The 20,268-nt window shown below is 28.2% G+C and overlaps 1 protein-coding gene across 1 annotated transcript; it reads left to right on the forward strand.

The window, feature by feature from the left end:
- Nucleotides 1-17,592: 17,592 nt before the first annotated feature.
- Nucleotides 17,593-18,871, forward strand: LOC129311831 (ethylene-responsive transcription factor 5-like). Its single transcript, XM_054954304.1, has one exon. The coding sequence runs from the start codon at nt 17,744-17,746 to the stop codon at nt 18,761-18,763; it is 1,020 nt and encodes a 339-aa protein (XP_054810279.1). The 5' UTR covers nt 17,593-17,743; the 3' UTR covers nt 18,764-18,871.
- The last annotated feature ends 1,397 nt before the right edge of the window (nt 18,872-20,268 follow it).

The raw sequence follows: 20,268 nt of genomic DNA on the forward strand, positions 1-20,268 counted from the left end.
GTTTTTGAAACCTGATTTTTATTTTTACCTTTTGTCAAACTTTTCTTTAAACTCTATCTAATCCTACAGATAGGACACCACGTATCTATTTCATTATAATTATTACTTTTTTCATTTTAAATTATAAAAAAAATTTTAAAAAAATTTTACATCTTAAAATAGAAATTACTTTAATAAAAATAAAATTTCATTAGTTCTACTTTTTTAATAATACTTTTTACATTATATTTTCTTTTTTTAATATTATTTTATAAATAAAGTATTAAATAAATGATATTTTTTAAATTTTTGTTTTATTTTAAAAAATAAGTTATAAGATATATTTAATAAGTATTTATTGAGATATATATATATATATATATATAATTTTATCTAAAATATTTTGTGAGAGGAGTCGGTGAGAATATTACTACTGCCACGTCCACATTCCTAATATTCCAGCTGCTATTGCGGCCGCCGCCACCATTGTGTGCGATGGGCAAACACAAAATTGATCCAAAAAATGTTGAAGGGGATCCAGCGGGCATGCGAAGGTCGCTTATTGAATTTCTATAGTTTATGGAATATTTTCTTCATTATACAATATAAATTATTTTTTTAGCAAAATATAATATATTGAATAAATTTTATACCCTTGCTTTATTTTATTTTTTTAATTAATTATATTTAAATGCTCTACATTTAACAATTATCATTAATGAGGCTTGTTTAAATATTCCACTCAATACTATAAATAGAAAGATTCAAACATTTTTATGAAATTAAAATATTAACAAACTTTTTTTAGGAGTGTGCATTAATTAATAATGACTTATTCTTTTTATTTTTAAATATAAGAGAAAATGATTAATTCATGTCGGTTTAAGAAAGTTAATTAAGTATAAAAATTATGTTTGAAATTAAAAAATTTAGACTAAATTATCCCGACAATTAATAAAACAAATTTGTCAAGTGAAAAAAAAACATTGACTTCATGGAAGAAACAGAAATATAGTCCTAAAATGTTAAGTCAATAAGGAAGAATGACAATCGCCAATTAGTTTAAGTAGTTTAGCATTGTCTCTGTGAAGGATAGTCCTAAAATTCAAATCTTACAAGAAGAATGACACTTAAGTCTCAAAAAAATTAATTAATTTAAATTAAATTTTAATTAACTTTAGGGTGTCAATAAAGTTTTTTAGTCCTCCATTGATAATAAGTATAAGATTGAGATTTGTAAGTTCAAGTCTTAATTTTACAACATCATTTATGATATATTTGTGATTTATTTTTTAATTTTAATAGAAAATATAAATTTTTATCTTTAATGTTTAGAAGTATTAAGTCTAATAGCTCCATAAATTTTCAAGTCCATTCCCAATTTTATAATTTTTTTATGATATATTTATAATTTATTTTTTAAATTTTACCATAGAACACAAGCGTTATTTTTAATGTTCAAAAATATTAAGTCTAACAATTTCAAAATTTATAAATTTAACTCTCAATTTTATAATTTTATTGTGATCATTTGCAATTTGTTTTCAAATTTTAATAGGGAATATAAATGTTCATTTTTAATGTTAAAAAATATTATGTCCAATAGCTCCAAGGATTTACAAAATACTCCCCCAATAAAAAATATAAGGTATTTTTAATTGAATTTTACCCCAATAAAATAGTTACCAACTTTTTAAATAACCCTATCTTTTATATTTATCTCTATTAAACACCCTACAATAAATATAAAGTCATTATCAATAGAGGTATTTTAAAAAAAAGATAATGTTTACACCTTAAAAGATTAAAAATGTCTTATATTTTTAAATATCTAACTTCTCAAAAAATACCTTATATTTTTAAATAGAGAGATACCTTATTTTCTCAATATTGTGTATATCTTTGAACATTAAAAATAAATATTTGTGCTTCTCATTAAAATTTAAAAAATAAATTATAAATATATTATAATAAAATTATAAAATTAATAGTTAAATTTATAAATTTTATTGTTAGACTTATTATTATTAAATAATCAAGAATGTTATTAACACTCTGAAAATAACTGGCCTTACCTTCAATTAACTAGTCTCCTTAAACTTTATCTGTCATTGTCACATCTTATCATACATGCATAGCTAGCTGATATTTTTCCCAGACACTTAAGTCAAGTGACACAGTATTTTTTTTTTAATCTGTATAAGAAAAGTCAAAAGTTTAAATATGTACTTGTATGTATTGGTTTGTGCTTCAACTGTGAAGTTAAAAAAATTAGCAAAACTTTATATTTATATGGTCCCACCTAACTTAATTTGCTCTAGTTGTAGCCCAATATAATTTTTGAAACGTGATTTTTATTTATATTTTTTGTCGAACTTTTCTTTTAACTCTAATCTAATCCCATAGATAGGACAGGACATATTTATTTTATTACAATTATTACTGTCTCCATCTTAAACCGTAAAACACTCTTAAAAAAATTTTATATTTTAAAATATAAAATACTTTTATAAAAATAAAATGTTATTAATTATATTCTTTTAATAATATCCTTCACATTATATTATTTTTATTTAATATTATTTTATAAATAAGTATTAAATAAATGATCTTTTTAAAATTTTTATTTTTATTTTAACAAAACAAAGTTATAGGATATATTTAATAAATATTTATTACTATATACTCCCTCCATTTAAAAATATAAGATATTTTTTAAGGAGTTGAATATTCAAAAATGTAAAGCATTTTAATCTTTAAAATGTAATCATTATTTTTTTAAAAAAATATCCCTATTGATATTAACTTTATATTTATTTTATAGTGTTTAATAAAAATAAATATAAAAAATAAAGTTAATTTAAAAAATAAATAATTATTTTATTAAAGGTGAGATTTAATTAAAAATATTTTATATTTTATAATAAAAGAGTATAATTTTTTAAAAAATATTATTTTGTAACGTGAGTCGCTGAGAATATTACTACTACCACGGCCACACTCCTACTATTCCCGCTGTTATTGCGGCGGCCGCCGCTAACGTGTACGATGGGCAACCACAAAATTGATCCAACAAAATGTCGAAGGGGATCCGGCGGCCACGCTTAGATCGCTTATTGAATTTCTATAGTTTATGGAATATTTTCTCCATTATACAATATAAATTATTTTGTAAAAACATCTCTTAATTTAAAATATAAAATATTGAATAATTTTTACATTTTTTACATTTATACCCTTGTTTTATTTTTTTTTTAATTCATTGTATTTAAATGCTCTATATTTAACTATTATCATTAATGAGGCTAGTTTAAATATTCCACTCAATACTATAAATAGAAAGATACAAACATTTTTAGGAAATTAAGATATTAAGAAAAAAATTTTAGGAGTATATGTTAATTAACAATTACTTACTCTTTTCATTTTTAAACATAGGAAAAAATTATTAATTTATATGGTTTAAGAAAGTTGGTTAAATATAAAAATTATGTTTGAAATTAAAAATTTTAGACTAAATTATCCTTGCAATTGATGAAACAAATTTGGCAAGTGAAAATAAACATTGACTTCATGAGAGATAATTTGGAAAGAATGCCATAAATGTTTCATAAAATTTGTAATTTTACTTATAAATAAAAGGTTAAATTATGTAAAACTCTCCTAAAAATGTTTATCTCTTTTTTAATTCATTGTATTTAAATGCTCTATATTTATATATTATCATTAATGAGACTAGTTTAAATATTCCACTCAATATAGCATCAATAGAAAGATATAAATATTTTTAGGAAATTAAGATATTAATAAACTTTTTTCAGGAATGTACGTTAATTAACAATGACTCACTCTTTCCATTTTTAAATATAAAAAAATAACTAATTCACGTAGTTTAAAAATGTTAGTTGAGTATAAAAATTATGTTTAAAATTAAAAATTTTAGACTGAATTGTCCTTGCAATTAATGAAACAACTTTGTCAAGTGGAAATAAACATTAACTTCATAGGAGACGATTGGAAAGAATGCTATAAATGCTTTTTGAAATTTATAATTTTGCTTATAAATAAAAGGCTAAATTATGCAAAACTCTCTTATAATTTGACCCATGTATAGACAACCTCTTTAACATTTAAAACTTAATAATGAACTTCCTTGAACTTTTAGGCTCATGCAAATAACCTTTTTTCATTAATTATATACCCTATTAAATTTTATTTTTGTGTGCATTTAAGCACTCAAATTTTAATTGATATATAGATAACTTTCTTAAATTTTAAGTTATGTGTAGATAATTAATATATAAATTAAGCATATAAATTTATCTATATAAATATAAGAGTTGAGGGAGGTTTATTATAAAGTTTCAAAAATTAAAAAAGTTATACATACATGATTTAAAGTTTGGGAGTAATATATAATTTAGCCTGAATAAAAAAAGAAACACATGATAATTTCTCTTATATGTGAAACTGGAGGAAGTATATCGTGGCCTAAAAATAGTATATTTTTTGCTGTCTCACTCTATATGATAAATAATTAATCTATAATTATCATTTTTGGTAATTGCATTAAAGTGGAAACAAACTGTCACTAGAGAGCTATTCACATTACCCAAAAGCCCGACCATGCCCGAGTCGTTCAAGCTCATCATGCCCGACATCAGATAGGGTAAAACCATACCCTAACCGAATTGAACACATGCAATTTTTTTATTTTTTTATGAAAATGTTTATTTTATAATATTAATTTTGGTCAAGAGTTATCGTGCACTTATTATTTTTATTATCTTTTTAGACATTTTTTGTGATTATAATATTTTTAATCTCTATAAAAAATTTAAAATTTTTTTAAACTGAATGTTATGCAAAAATAAGTGACAATTGTTGATCACGTGTAATTTTAAAAATAATTACTTTTTATTTTAATATTAATTTTATAAAAATATACTTAAATGATAATGATTATATTGTTTCAAACCCGGCCCAACACACATATCAGGCCATGCACGGGTATGGGTGATACCCATACCCATTCCTATCCATGTGCAGCTCTAGTCACAAATTAAGAAAAATCAGAAAATTTAAATTGTTGCAACACTTAAAATGCATATATATACCGGGCTAAGTTCAATAAAAATTATAAGCAACACAGGACCAAGTGCGAGTCACACAATACTTGCCTAATTAAAATTATAGAGATTTAGATTTCTATAAAACTGAATTCTTAGTACATTAAATAATCATAAAACTAAAAAATATATGAAATAAACAATATTTTAATGACTAGAGATAGGCGATACACTGTTTTATTAGTAAATAATATAGTACGTCTTTATCTACATGAATAATTGAAGAGGGCATGAAGCTGACCAAAGACCACAAAACAAAAGAAGTTACGACCTTTGACTTTTGACTTGAATAATTTTGATTTGTATTATAAATCAACCATGTAGAAACGTAGCACTAATTAATAGCTACGTGCCAATCACCAACACGTGCACTTCACCGCAATTTTTTAGCCTTCCTTTCCCTCTCTAACATCATCACTTGGTCGCTATTCTATGCTATTTACCTTTTGAACTTTCAAACTCCAAATTAAATATAAAATTCAGGAAATATAGATAGAAAAAGAACAGCTGTGAGATGAATGTATAAATAATTGAGCCGCAAATGACAATAAATCATGCTGAAATAGAATAATGATAATTTAATCATGCAAAATATGATAATCGCATTGAGATCTCAAGGGACTTATTTAAGAGTAAATTTTTGTGTAAAATTATTTTAGTTTCCTTCTATGATTTAAAAAGTTATAATTTTTTAAACCATTTTAGTCATTGATAAAACTAAACTTGTAAACCATACAAAGTTAGTTAGAATTTGCTAATTAAAAAAATTACTAATCAAAAGTTATGATTTTCTAAATTATTTTAGTCATTGGTGAAATTAAACTTGCGAATGCTTATATCAAACTTGTAAACCATATAAAATTAATTGTAGAGGAATATTAAAGTAATTTCACATAAAAATTTAATCTCAAAAAAATTCCTTGAAATCTCATTGTAATTATCACATTTTACAAGGCTAAATCGTCATTTTTCTATTTTTGAAAGGATTTATCTATCATTCTCCCAACAATAAAGGATGATATGCATATCTTCTCCTCATTTTTTTACCCAAAATATATCCACAATCAGCAATTGTGATACTAATCTTTTGAGGAATGAGAGTCACTTGAAAACTTGCCTTCTTTTAAGAGATATTTTTTCACATACACTTTTAGAAATCCAATTACGCTAAAACACTTAGACCACTATCAGTGCCACAACCACTTGGTTGTATCTTCTCTTTTCGATTCTACGTATGCGTCTATTTCTTAATGTTATGGTTCATTTTTTTCCCCCTTATTCGATTGCTTTGAATTTTATAATAAATATATGACATGCATTTTTCTATGACAAACGAGGCATAGGATCTTTGAAAGAATCATAGGGAATATAGGGAGAGATCAGAATGCATACTGTGTGAAATTTTTTCAATAACGTTTAGTATAAGAAGGTTGCTAGACGAGCCAATGTCATGCTTTGAACGACAAAATATCATATGTTTATTTAATTACTTTAAAAAAAATTATTTTCATAATTTGATCACATCATAAAATTAATTATCCATATATTTTCAGGATACTAACAGATGGAACAAAAAAAAAATTATTCATATATATTTTTTAATTAAAATTAATTAATAATTAATTAAAAAATTAGTCAGTAAAATAAGTTTTATGCATGTGGTTGCTATTAATTTATTTAATTTGAATATGAGAATCTTTTTTAATAATGTGTGCGTATCACTATCTCATCTGCCTAAAAGAAATATCTGGCTTGTGTCCTGGCTATTAAAGTAATTGTTGTGGACGAAAATTCCAACCAAGCAAATTTGGCTTTATCTCTGTACGGTTACGTGAATAATTTATTTCAAACAAGTTGATATTCTTTTCAATATAAAAATTATAATCTATTCGCAAGTTGTGCATTTTTTTAACATCACAAACTGTACTCAAAAGGCTGAATGATTGAGCAAAACCCACGTGTTTCTTCCAGAAACATATTATATTCAATTCAATGCTAGCATTTCAAATACAAGTTAGACTCTCTCTCTCTCTCACACACACACAAGTCTAAATACATTGATCAATCAGATGGTATATTTTAATTAGAATAATTACTCATAACGATATCCCAAATCTATAATTTGCGGCTACAGCCCTGCATTTGTTTCAATTAGATCGTGATATCTTCATAAACAAACACATCATTAAAAGAAGTGAAAGTTAAACGATCATTAAATCAAGTACTGATTTAAAGATTAATAATCAAAACTATGATAAGTTAAACCATGATTAGACTTATTATGGTTATAAATAAAATATTTTATTAAATCAATTAAAATATTAATTCAATAATTTACTAGTTTAATCAGGTGGAACCAGCTTATAGAATGTGAGGAGGGAGATTTTTAAAAGTAAATGAATATTTAATTTTTAAATATTTATTATAATTATTTTAAAATTTCATGTATGCTTATAGCCGATCCCAAACCTAAATTAAAAGAAGAGAGTTGTGTTAAAACCTCAATAACTAATATAAAAATTAGTTGAATCTCATATGAATATAAATAATATACTTTTTTTAACGTCATACAATTCATATAATCAACACCATCTAGTTGTAGTGTTTTATTTTCATTTACTCCCTCTAGTCTTTATTATAAGGCGTTCCTAATCATTTAATTGGAATTAAAGAAAGGTAATTAAGTTATCAATTTTGTCTTTAAAAAGAATAAACTTTTAATTTAATCCAAATTTAAATAAAAATTATCAAATTTACATCAAATTATTTCACATACGGTTAACGAGTTAAAATAAGGATAACATTGAAAAAAATAAATACCCCATCAAATACTTTATAATATTGAGAAACACCGATTTTCTCTTGAAAAGTACCTTGTAATAAAAACAAGAGGGTATGAAAAATACAAATAAAAAAGATGTAGTATATGCTTGTTACACACACAAATGAAAAATTACAAAACCTAATTACACACCACACAACCCACTATATATACCCTCAAGGACCAACGCAGGTCCATCCTTGGGTTCAAATGATAAAATCATAAATTGACCAGGAATCCAGGATTCTAATACTCTAAAATAAATAAAAAATCCAATATTATATATATATATGTGTGTAGGGTTTGAAAAAAGGGCATAGGTTTAAGTTGGCCAAACAGATAGGTTCGCAAGTAGATTGCGAAGACGGCAAGAAATATTTCCGGATATTCAGTTTGAAAATAAAAAGGCCCACTTATCTGTTTATTTGTTTAACAGTAAATAAATAAATATTTTATAACTTAGTTTAATAATTAATAATAGCACGCAGAAGTTGACAAGGACACAAGTATTATAAAACAGCCTGCTTTACAATATACTATTGGATGGGTTGAATAGTTTGATGAAAGATGGCCTTTATTCTTAAGTAGCTCCACGTTCAAACATTCAACTCCTAATAAACATTTTGATTAATATGCGAAGAATCGCCACTGTAGGTGTGCACTTGAAAGAGATGCTTTTAGGTTAGGTATGTGGAATTCTTCTTTTGTAGCATATTTTTCTTGCTTATCACTGAAAGGTGAAAGTGAAAATCAAGTTTGATTTTTCCGACATGGAAAGTTTCAACCACATTCATGGAATAATAATAACAATAACAATAACAATAATACTGGTGATACCTTTTTTCCTGGATCTGTCTGCTTTTACGCTGTTGTTGTTGACGTTTCTTAATCCTGAAACAGTTTGTATTTGATTTGATTGGCAGAGAAATTTCAAAAAAAAAAAAAAAATAGAACTCCAGTTTGAATTGTTTTTGGCCTGACAGATTGATTTCTGTATTCAAAAATCAGTTTTTTTGTTTTTAAAAATAAAAAATTAAAAAATCATTAGGATAAATGACTTGAATTTAAGTATTTCAAAATGCTAAAACTGTTTTCGCTTTAATTTTTTAATTTTCAAAATGCATTATGCTTTATTATTAAAAACTACAATCATCTTAACTAATTATTATTGTAAGCTATTACTCTCGGCCAATTTTTTAATTCAAAAATTATTTTTAAATCAACAGTATCAGCTAAAGCCAGTAATTTCAATTAAGCCCGAACCCGTCCGAAAAAAATTATGACCAAACTAGACTATATAAGTTTTTTTAAGGGGATAGGATGTTTAAACCCAAACCAAATAAATCCAACCCCTGAAATTTCCGTTTCTATGCGTATATAGAATAGGTAATTTTAGCCAAACCTAACGAGCCATCTTGAATCTGGCCAAAAAAGGTAGAATCGAGTGTTATTATATAAGCTTTTTTAAGGTGATAGGATATTTTGAGTTTGATCCGAATAAACTGATTCTAATTGAGCCTACTCGAATTACTGACTCTAATATCAGCCACATTTTCTTTTCCTTTTTTTTTTGGTTTTGGAAAAAAAAAAAAACTATATTTTAAAACAGTAGTTAAAAACAAAAAGAGCAACACAATCAAATCTACCCTGGATCCGTCTGAGAGTCTGTTTGTTTGTTTCTATTTTTCAGAATAGAACAATGAATGAGTATGGAAAAAAGGCCAAAGGGTTTACTTTACCTGTTTGTCGACGTGTCTGATTCCAAATCACCGTATATAATCTTATAAGATATTGACAAGAACAGAAAATAAGTCAACAAAGTGAACGAGCCTTTATATGAAAGGATAAATCAGCAAGCATCCGATGACAAAACAGGGGAAAGTCATTTAAGCAAAAGTTTAAAGCATTGAAATTAGACCGACACAAATTCAACTTTACTTCATTGTTATTTTATGATTTTAATATATTTTTATTTAAATAAATAAAATGTACAATAAAAAAAATCTTACAATTAACAAGTTCCAAAAATAATAATAATTATAGTTTTAACTGAAATTCAAATAATTTAAGTATCATTTCAAAAATAAGTTGTTGGCCTTCAACTTTAAGATTAAAAAATAATAATTTAAATATGTTAGGGCCTTAGGGGTTTAAACAATAATTTTTATGAAAAAAAAATCCTGTTAGCAAAGACAAAGTTCACTTATGTGATTTCAATGTTTTAAAAGGAACTAATCCTTGACTGTCGCTTGGGAGACAGACGCCTTTGATACCAAAAGAGGAACAACAAAGTTGATATTGGGCCAGACAATTCAACACCAGTTTGCATGTTTGAAAGATACAATGATCATGTTGCAGACAATTATCTGGCATGGTTGGCTAGGCTGTTAGGCTTGTTTGGCCCAAATTATGTCTCATCATGTTCATTTCTTTTTTCGAAATTAGAAGGGCAAATAACGGTTTAGGATTACAAGCATGCCAATAAGATTATAAGACCATTGGCTCATCCTGTTCATTTCCACCATAATTTTGCTTGTTTTTAAATGGAATCTTAAGGGCCTGTGTAGTTTCTGTTTTCAAAAACTATTTTTTAATTATTAAAAACAAAAAATTAAAAAATTGTTTAAGTGTGTTGGATTTAATTATTTTCAAAACTATTCTCATTTTTTTGTCTTTTAAAAATGAAAAAAAATTTAAATTTTCATTTTATTTTTCTTGTTTACAAAACACACTACATTTTATTATTAAAAAATATAATTAGCTTAATCAATTTTTATTATAAACTAATACCATTAACCATGAGCAACCGTCGTTATCAATTTATTTTTTAATTCTACAACTTTTTTTTACTTAATATGACTAAACAGATTTTCATTTTATTTTGTTTTAAAAAATAATTTTAAAAACTGTATTACAAAACAAATAAATCTTAAGAACAAAAAATAAGAACAGAACCAAACAAGCCCTAAAATTCCATGGTGAGATAAGCATTCCTCATGTTTCTTCAATAGGAACATTTAAGGAATCAGTGAATGACCAAATAATACTGACATAGAGGTTGGACTCCACTTTAGCTTTTCCATTAAAAGGCAGTCATGTTTGATCGTGCGCGCGCGCGCAACTACTTATGTACGCGTGTGTAACTACTTACGTACCCGATTTAGGCTGATAAGTATTAAATTTAAAATGGCAAAAATGACTAATTTTTTTTAAAATATATAAATAATAATTTAATTTTTTAAAATGTTATAATCTCCGTAATGTCCCTTGAAACTTTTCTATCATTAATAAATTTATATAAATTACCAAATTACTCTTATTGAAAATAAATAATTGGCAAATTTTATTTAAATATTCATAACTTTTTTTCTTATATTCACAATAATGCAACAATAAATTAAATTTTTTTATTTATTGTTGCATAATTATTGCATTTTAATAGATCAAATTGTCATTTATATATTTTAGAAAAATTTATTGTCATTTTCCCTTTAAAATATAAGAATTGAACTTGAATATACTTCTTACAATGTTTATTATAGAATACTTTTAATTATTTCATACATTTTAAAAAAATTTATTTTTTTATATCATAAAAAGTGAGATATATTTTCAATCTTACCCTTGATTTTAAATAATAATACAATTACATTAAATACCTTTATGTTAATTAAAAAGGGGTAAAATTAAAAAAAGTGGTTCAATTATTATAAAGTATCCTATATTTTGAACCAAAAATTACTTTTAAAAATGTTTTATAAACAGGATTAGAGAGAGTAGTTTATGGACAGTCACATTAGAGTTAATAATTTAGGTCAAGTTCAATGAATCAGTCCGAACTAGCCTAAAAAAAGTTAAGACCGAACTTGGTTACATGAATTTTTTTATGGGGGTAGGATACTTTAAGCCTGACCCAAATTGAACTAAACCCTTAAAATTTTTCAGCTCTACGTGTAAGTAGAGTAGGCAATTTTGATCAAGCCTGACGGGCCAGCTCCAACCAGCTGAAAAAAGTCAACACTGGGCTTGGCTATATGAGTTCTTGTAAAAGGATAAGATACTTTAAACTCAACTCAAATAAGTCCAACCGGTCCGAACTACTAGCTCTAAGCCACATCACCAAATCTGTACTACTTATGATAATAGAATGTGCAGATAGCATTGCTAATATTACTCCTCATTTCATCATTATTCATTCCTCAATTTTCTTACCCCACGTGCAGCAGAGAAATGGAAGCTAGAGAATTTCTTTGGCCTCATAATAAGATTTGGTTTATGACACCCACGTGTTTTCCAGGATCAAGAAAAGGGAGGAGAGAATTGCTTGTCCTTACTTTAAATTTCAAATTATTCAGCACCCTCTCTTGGTTATGCAAGAAGGAAGTGGGTTCACATCAAAGATTCCTTTTGCCCCTTGTCAGGAATGAGAAGAAAATAAGGAAGACAGAAAATTAGAGAAGAAAAACATTTTTCATTCTCGTTTTTCCCTAATTTTCCCCTACAGAAGGAGAATATCAAAGGAAAAACTTTATGCCACTTTTTTCTCCTAATTTTATTTCCTTCTCGCTCCAAACAGAAGGTAAGAGAAGCCTAGTTGAGTGGAACTGCGGAAGGATGGGAAAGCTGACTTCATTCCTCAGCTAGTTGGCTAGATATCATCAACAGAGAATCTACAAAATCGTTGGGAGAGCGAACAGGGGCAAGTACCAAAGTCAGTCATTATGATGTTCAGCTATTGTTTTCACTCTCTTCTCTTGAATCAAACACATTTCTTCTAAAAACGAGAATGGAAGTAGTTATGGTAAATTGGTAATGTGACTCCACCATAATTCTATATATAAAATCATATTTCTCTCATCATAATAACCATTTCTAATTTCTCTGTGATGTTTTACTCCTGCACGTGACAAAATGAGGTAATAACAGTAGTACACACCAAACCAAGCAATTTATGCCGGCTGAAGCTTTCCCACAGAGACTAATTTAGACTTTTCCCCTTACAGTAGTATCAAACAAATTCAAGATGTAGTCCAAAAGTTTTCAAAATTTACCGCTCATCTAAATGGCTAGGTACAAAATAAATAACTAAAAAAAGAGCTGTTTGGTTGTTGGAAAGAATGGGAATGGAATGAATTAAAAAAAAAAAAAAAAATGAAGTATGTCACCTTTTCCACTCATAGTAAGCACAGTAAAATTCAATACTACTACACCCTCCACAAATTTTATAAATCATGACATTCAACCTCATGAACTAAATTACCTTTCCCTCTTTATGAATATGTGATTGATTTACCTTCCCTCCTCATATTGATTATTTTATTTTTATCTTTATTTCTTTAATCCATTTTATTCTTTTCCTTTCTAGCAACCAAACAGGTCCAAAGAGTTCACGAGTGCAGCGACAAACAGCCAATGGACAACTGTCACTGTAACCCAACAAATAAACTTAATAGACTGGCTGTCTTACAAAATATCCAGCATGGCTTAGTAGAATTTTTTGCTTTCACCAAACGAGGGACACGAGCAATAAGCAAATGGTTGCATTAATCTGAAAGAACCCTTTAAACTTAACTGTACCTTAATTGGCATGGAGGACCCCATGATCAAACAAATCTAAGCACGAAACATGATCACATCATGATGGACCAAACAGTTAATGCAACTTGTAAAGATGGAGGGCACTAGTAATATTTGACCAATTAAAAGGAGTTTATCGTTTTATCTACATTTTCATTTCTATTTATGATCTATTCATCATGAGGGAACAACAACAATGTCATTGATCTAGATGTGAAGTCCAGGGCTGAAGTGATAAATCCAAGAGACACTTTAAGAAGATAAATTGAGAATTTGGTTTCATTTACCAATTTCTTCCGCACATGTATATTGAGGTCACTGTAGAACTCAACTTGATAAGGTAAATTCTATAATGAATGAAAGCATGAGATCATGTATATGCCATTTTAGAATCAAATGACAAATCAGAATGATAAAGGGGAGCCTGTTTGATCATTTGTTTTTACAAACATGATTTAGAAATTTGAAAAAGAATCAACGACGACAAGAAGAAGACGAAGCAACCTTATCTAATTAGGTGAAATTGGCTACATGAACTGTACAATATCATTGTACTTCATCAACAACCAAATCTTGAAAAAGTAACTGACATTTAAAAAATTGGCATTCCACCATAAAATAAAGAAAGAATTTGCTAGAGTCATAAATATGGTAAGGGAAGCCCATTTGATTCTCTTTTTTTTCCACAAAAAGAGAAGTATAAAATAAATTTAAGCTTTTATTTCATTGTAATTTATAGATATATATATGGTAATCTTTGTATTATGGTATAGCATACAGCTCTGAGAATAACGCATTTGGCATTTTAGTTACCTCCTATATAATCTTTACAAAGAATGAGAGAAGTTAGTTTGAGCATGGAAGTCTTAAGGGAAACACCAAACATTAGCTCCTGGAAAATCATTCTAACCAACTACTAGGATCAACTGGCAAGAGAATTGGTCCAGCTTAATCAGTGGTCTCAAGTTCAAGCCTTAGGTATGTAGTAGTGATTAAATTATTGGTGGGAGGTATGCCCCCCAAAGAGGTGCTCTCAATTACCAACCACATTAGTTTGGGTCAAAAACCTGAGATATCAGAGCTCACACCAAAAAAAAAAAATCATTCTGAAGATGTCATGTACTGAGTTAAGATTTCTTTTCTCTTGCTTCTCATTTTTCCTCATCATCTCATTCTCTTCGCCACAAGCAAAATAGTAAAGTGGTATGCCATGCATGACCTCATTCCAAATGGTTATTTGTTTAATTAAAACTTCTAGAAGCTGCCATGGTAAAGACATGCTGCTCCAATCACGTCAAGAACAAGTAAACTGAGAAATCTTGTCAGCATTTTCAGATATTTAATTTATAATTCAAAATTATTGGACTTAGTCATTTCCTAGCACAAAGGCTTAAAGAAGTTATTTGTGATAGGGAGGTACCTAATATGCTCAAAGGAAAGTTTTATTAGACTGCTGTAAGATTAGTCATGTTATATGGTAGTGTTTGTTGGACTTTAAAAGGATAGCAAGAGCATAAAGTTAAAATAACAAAGATAAGAATATTGAAATAGATGTGCAAGTATACATGAAAATATAAAATCTATAATGAGCATATATAAGAAAAAGTGGGCATGGCATCTACTATGGAAAAGATTGTAGAAAATTATTTGAGATAGTTTAAACATATATAGAGAAGGCCATGGGAGGTACTAGTGAAGAGAGTGAATCATACAGGGAAAAGAAAAAGAAAAAAAATTATGAAAGTTATTGAATGAGATCTCTTTATTAATAATATTCCCAAAGCTTTGGTTGATGATAAAGTATAATGGTATCATGCAATCCATATAACCGATCACACTTAGTGAAATTAGGCTTCCTGCTACTGTTATAGTCATTTTCCTAGCACTTGTAAAACCATTCATACGTAAGTATATCTGATTGACACACTGAGCGTTTTCCGGAAAAGCTATATAAATAAATGTTCACTCAAAAGCATGTGTGAGGATTAACGAATATAAACAAATAGAAATTTAGTGATGACTTCATACTTCAGTCATTGAAGTTGTCATTACTTTCCCTGTAAAAGACTCAAGGCAAGCAATATCCACTGCAGAAACGTCTTAAGCAACATGTCTGAGAGACAATGTTGACATCAAATTTTATGTGATGAAGCCGATGTTATGGTCCGGCAGCATCAAAGATTAATTTGATATTGCTTTAACAGCTTCTTCATCGGGTCTAAGACTTGGTAAGAAATTAGACTTAGTCCTATGTTACATTTCACTAACTTCTGCGAGGAAGATGATTTCAATAACAAAAAATCCGGGAGGCGATTCCCTCAGCCTCTCGTGGTCCCACACTATATTATCTATGTACTCTAAAATATGAAGTGGTTGAAACTGGAAACAGGCATGGGGACAAAAACAGTTGGATCATTAAGAAACCTGCAACCATTGACTGCTTCACATCTTCTCACTTATTCAAAATTTGCTAGACTCAGTTTCATGAGAACTCAATAGAAGGTATCGGCAACAAATTCGGCAGAAATTTAAAGACAGGAGCTGGGTCAAGGAAAGCTATACAATATTCTTTCCTTGAAATGTTTCAAGTATAAATTTTGTAATTCATGAATGATTCCTTAAGAGCCATATAACTAGAATACTTCCTGATGATAAACGATCTGAACATCGTTTGTTAAGTTTATAATTCGTGAATCAGGGATGCGCACTAGATGTCAGGATCGAAGTTGGATGATTAGGAGTCAGGAGGTCCTAAGGAGGAAAGAAAAAATGAATAGAAAATAAAAGGAACTTATAATTCTTATTTTTGTTTCTTTTAGCCCTTCTTTGGGTCCAATCATTAGTATCTAACCACAGATTATAGCCAAGTACATAGAAGAATAATGTCCATGCTTATGATGACACACTGACGTAATGTATTTAAATTTTTAAAAGGTAGAAGTCTTGCAGGCCTATGAAAGTCATAAGCTACGAACATTTCACACAATAAAACATTGATGTCGCCGGAAATTCAGCGAAACAAAAATAAATAAAATGTTATGAATTTTTCAACTCGAAGTTGCACGTTAGAGCCAAAGATTAGTTTTATATATGAAGCTCCAATTACAAAAAGTTATTTCTTGTTCATCAGGGAGACAGAGACCAAATCTTCAGGGTTCCTTTTTTAAAAAAGAAAAAATTAACTCAACGATTATCTCAAGGACATTAACCATCAATCTATATCATATCAAAAAGATTTAACCTTCACGCCTTTTGTTATTTATAATCACTAGAAAATTGTTAAAGCACTCAACAATTCATTATCTTTTTTTTTTTTTGGCCAACAGCTCTTCATTATCAATAGATGTTTCTTCAATGAAACAGTAATTGATTTTTTTCAATAAAGAAATTTTGTTTTAATACGGTCAATTTTGTAAAGAAATCAATTCAATAATAATAATAATAGTTTATTGTATACTCCCTTTGTTAAAAAATGTAAAACATTTTTAACCGAATCACATTCCTCAATAAAATAATTATTTATTTTTAAACTAACTCTATCTTTTTATATTTATCTCTATTTAATACGGTGTTTCATCCTAAAATAAATATAAAGTGATTTATTCGACAGAAATACTTTAAAAAAATTAATAATTAAAAATATTTTATATTTATGAATACAACCCTCCAAAAAATAACTTTAATTTTGTAAGGGAGGGAATATAAAATATCAATAATTTTATTTCAGTTCACTCCCCCACTCCTATAGTCCCACTCTCCTCGCTTTTCCTTCTCGGGAAGGCTCGGCGAAACGGGGCGCAAACGACAAAAGAACCAAAAGGCAGAGCAAAGAAAGTGAAATAGTTAGTGGCCAAATTAACAAAACGAACGAAGACTTACCTCGAACTCTCTGTCGTCGATGCAGAACATGTCTTTATCTGACTGCCAATCTAACGGCACAAAAGCTATAGAACAAGTTTACTCGGTGTCCCTTCCCGTAGAATAACGCAACGATGAGAATGATTGAGAAGGCAATGCGAAGCTTCCTCCTTCCATCGTCGCATCCATTGAAAAATTCGCCTCTATCGTCTATATATATCAGTTTTTCCACTCGCAGATTCACTCAACCCGGACGCAATCCTATCTCCTCTAAATCTTCTCAAGAGTTTCATAAGCTCTTCTGCTTCTTCTTCTAGTCCTTCCTCTCCTTCAGAGAATCGATTTTGCAATCTAGTTTGGTTTTGTTGAAGTCATACTCATGGCAAATCCTGTTGAACTTTCAGCCCTCAATCGTATAAAATTGCATCTTCTAGGTGAACTGTCTCCTGTTGGCAGTTCAGCAGGCGATGCTATCCAACACCTACAGCTCTCGTTTGGTGAACCGAACGGAGCAATTACCAGCTCTGATTCTGACTCTCTGTGTTCCCAATCATCAAGTTCTGACTCTTCTATCACTGTGTCTGATTACCTCCCTGAACTATTCGACTTCCCATCAAACCTATTTGAGTTCGAGTTCAAAAATCAAGTCATTGACCTCTCAACGCCCAAATTCGAAACCGAAGCTTCACAATTTAACTCCCATTTTTCCGAATCAAATGCAAACTCACAGGCAACTTCAAGCTCTGGCTCACAGACCAGCAGTTGTATGTTCGAGTTTCAAACTACACCCCAAATCGTCGAGAAGAAATCTCACTTAAATCGGAAACCATCGCTGAAAATTACGCCACCGAAAAAAACCGAGTGGATCCAATTTGGAAACCCGGATCAACAACAGGAGGTTTCAGAGGTGTTCGTGCAGAATAAGTCAGACCTTGAAGTAAAAAGGCACTACAGAGGAGTCCGACAGAGACCATGGGGCAAGTTCGCAGCAGAAATTCGGGACCCGAACAAACGTGGAGCTAGGGTGTGGCTCGGAACGTTCGATACGGCGATCGAAGCCGCAAAAGCCTACGATCGAGCCGCGTTTAAGCTTCGCGGATCCAAAGCCATACTCAATTTTCCTCTGGAAGCAGGAACCTCCGGTTCGACGGACGGCACGGAGGAGAAAAAACGCCGGCGGCAAGATGATGCGGTGGAGGCTGAAATGGAAGTTAAACCAGTAGTGAAGAAAGAGAGGACGGCGGAATCTGACGTGGGAAGAATAAGGGATACACCGCTAACGCCGTCAATGTGTACAGGCTTCTGGGATAGTGATTTGAAGGACATCTTCGCAGTCCCGCCGTTATCGCCGTTATCTCCTCACCCCACTTTGGGTTATCCACAACTCATGGTTGTATGAATTATGAAATAAAGAGCATTTAAAAAAAAAATTAAAAGGAGAACCATTGTACAATTTGATCTTGTTAGTGACCCATGCTAAATGATTCAATTTATTTGATTTTTTGAACTGCCACTATCCATCATACTCGCTGCCAAGAGAAATTTTTAATTTAAATGTTGTGTTAGTATTTCTTCTCTTTAAATCATTTGATATCTAATATTTTTTCTATCTTAAATTGTAAGATATTTTTAAATAAAATTTTATATATTAATAAATTTTATTAAATAAATTTAATAAATTTATCATTCCAAAATAAAAATATATGCTTTTAAAAATATTAATAATTTAATATATTAAAAATAAAAGGGTGAAAATTATTTAAAAAAATAATAATATTAAAATTGATATATTTAATAAAATTTTAATCTATTTAAAATTTTTATATTTTGAAATGAAATTTTTTTTAAAAACATTTTATAATTTAAGACACAGAGAGTATTAAATAATTAATTTAATTTTTAAATTATAAACAATAAATCCTAGAACATCTGGACATTAAACATATTTTTTTAATTTTTAAAAATAATGCAAGTCAAAAAATAACTTTATGATTAATTGATCAGAAAATAATAATAAAATATCTACAAAATTATAGAAAATAACCCATTAAATTTTATTGGTTTTTTGTGAAATTTTAGAGGTTTTTTTATTATTTTTTTATCAATTAATAATTAAAGTTAATATTCATTAATAGTAAAAATTATATTGTGCTATTTTTTGAAGTTAAAAAGTAACATTAAACTAAAAATGAATTTATGAGTTTATGTTTTGAATCTATAATTTAAGGATGGAATTATCTTTTAATTCTCATTTCACGTTACGTTGAATTCAATTTAATTGAAATAAATTTTTAACAAAACTTTTATTTTTAATGTATTATAGCCAATCATTTAGGTCAAGTTGAACTCTCCAACCTGAACAAAGTTTTGAAAAAAATCTAACGTCAGGCTTAAGAAAAAACTTTATCTTACAATCAAGTTTTTCAAGCTAATTCGATGTATAAATATTTCAACCACGCAAGCGTAATATGATTAAGTTTTCTTTGTTCATTAAAAAAAATTTAAAATATATAAAATTCTCTTAAATTAAAATAGTTGTATGGAACTCTTCTCATCTTTAAAAGTTAAAATTAATTTTCTTAATTTTTTATTTTTTATCATGGACTCTGTTATTATTTTTTAATTACCTTATTAGGAGAGTAGCCATGACATATTTAAAAATACATATAGCAGCTCATATGACATCTAATATAAATTAATAATAAATTTATAAAAATTTTATTTATAATTTTCTGTTATTATCAACTTACATTGGATATTGCCTAAGTTGCTACCTGATTTTTTTAATATGGCATGAAGATTTTTATTAGTGAGATAACTAAAATATGATAATTGAAAAGTTTGTAGTTAAAAAAAAGTTAATGGAGTCAACTTTAAATTTTTAAAAATGAAATAAATTATATG

Source organism: Prosopis cineraria, unplaced genomic scaffold (genome assembly GCF_029017545.1).
Source record: "Prosopis cineraria cultivar Desert tree isolate PC_DT_omini unplaced genomic scaffold, ASM2901754v1 PC5, whole genome shotgun sequence".
NCBI lineage: Eukaryota > Viridiplantae > Streptophyta > Magnoliopsida > Fabales > Fabaceae > Prosopis > Prosopis cineraria.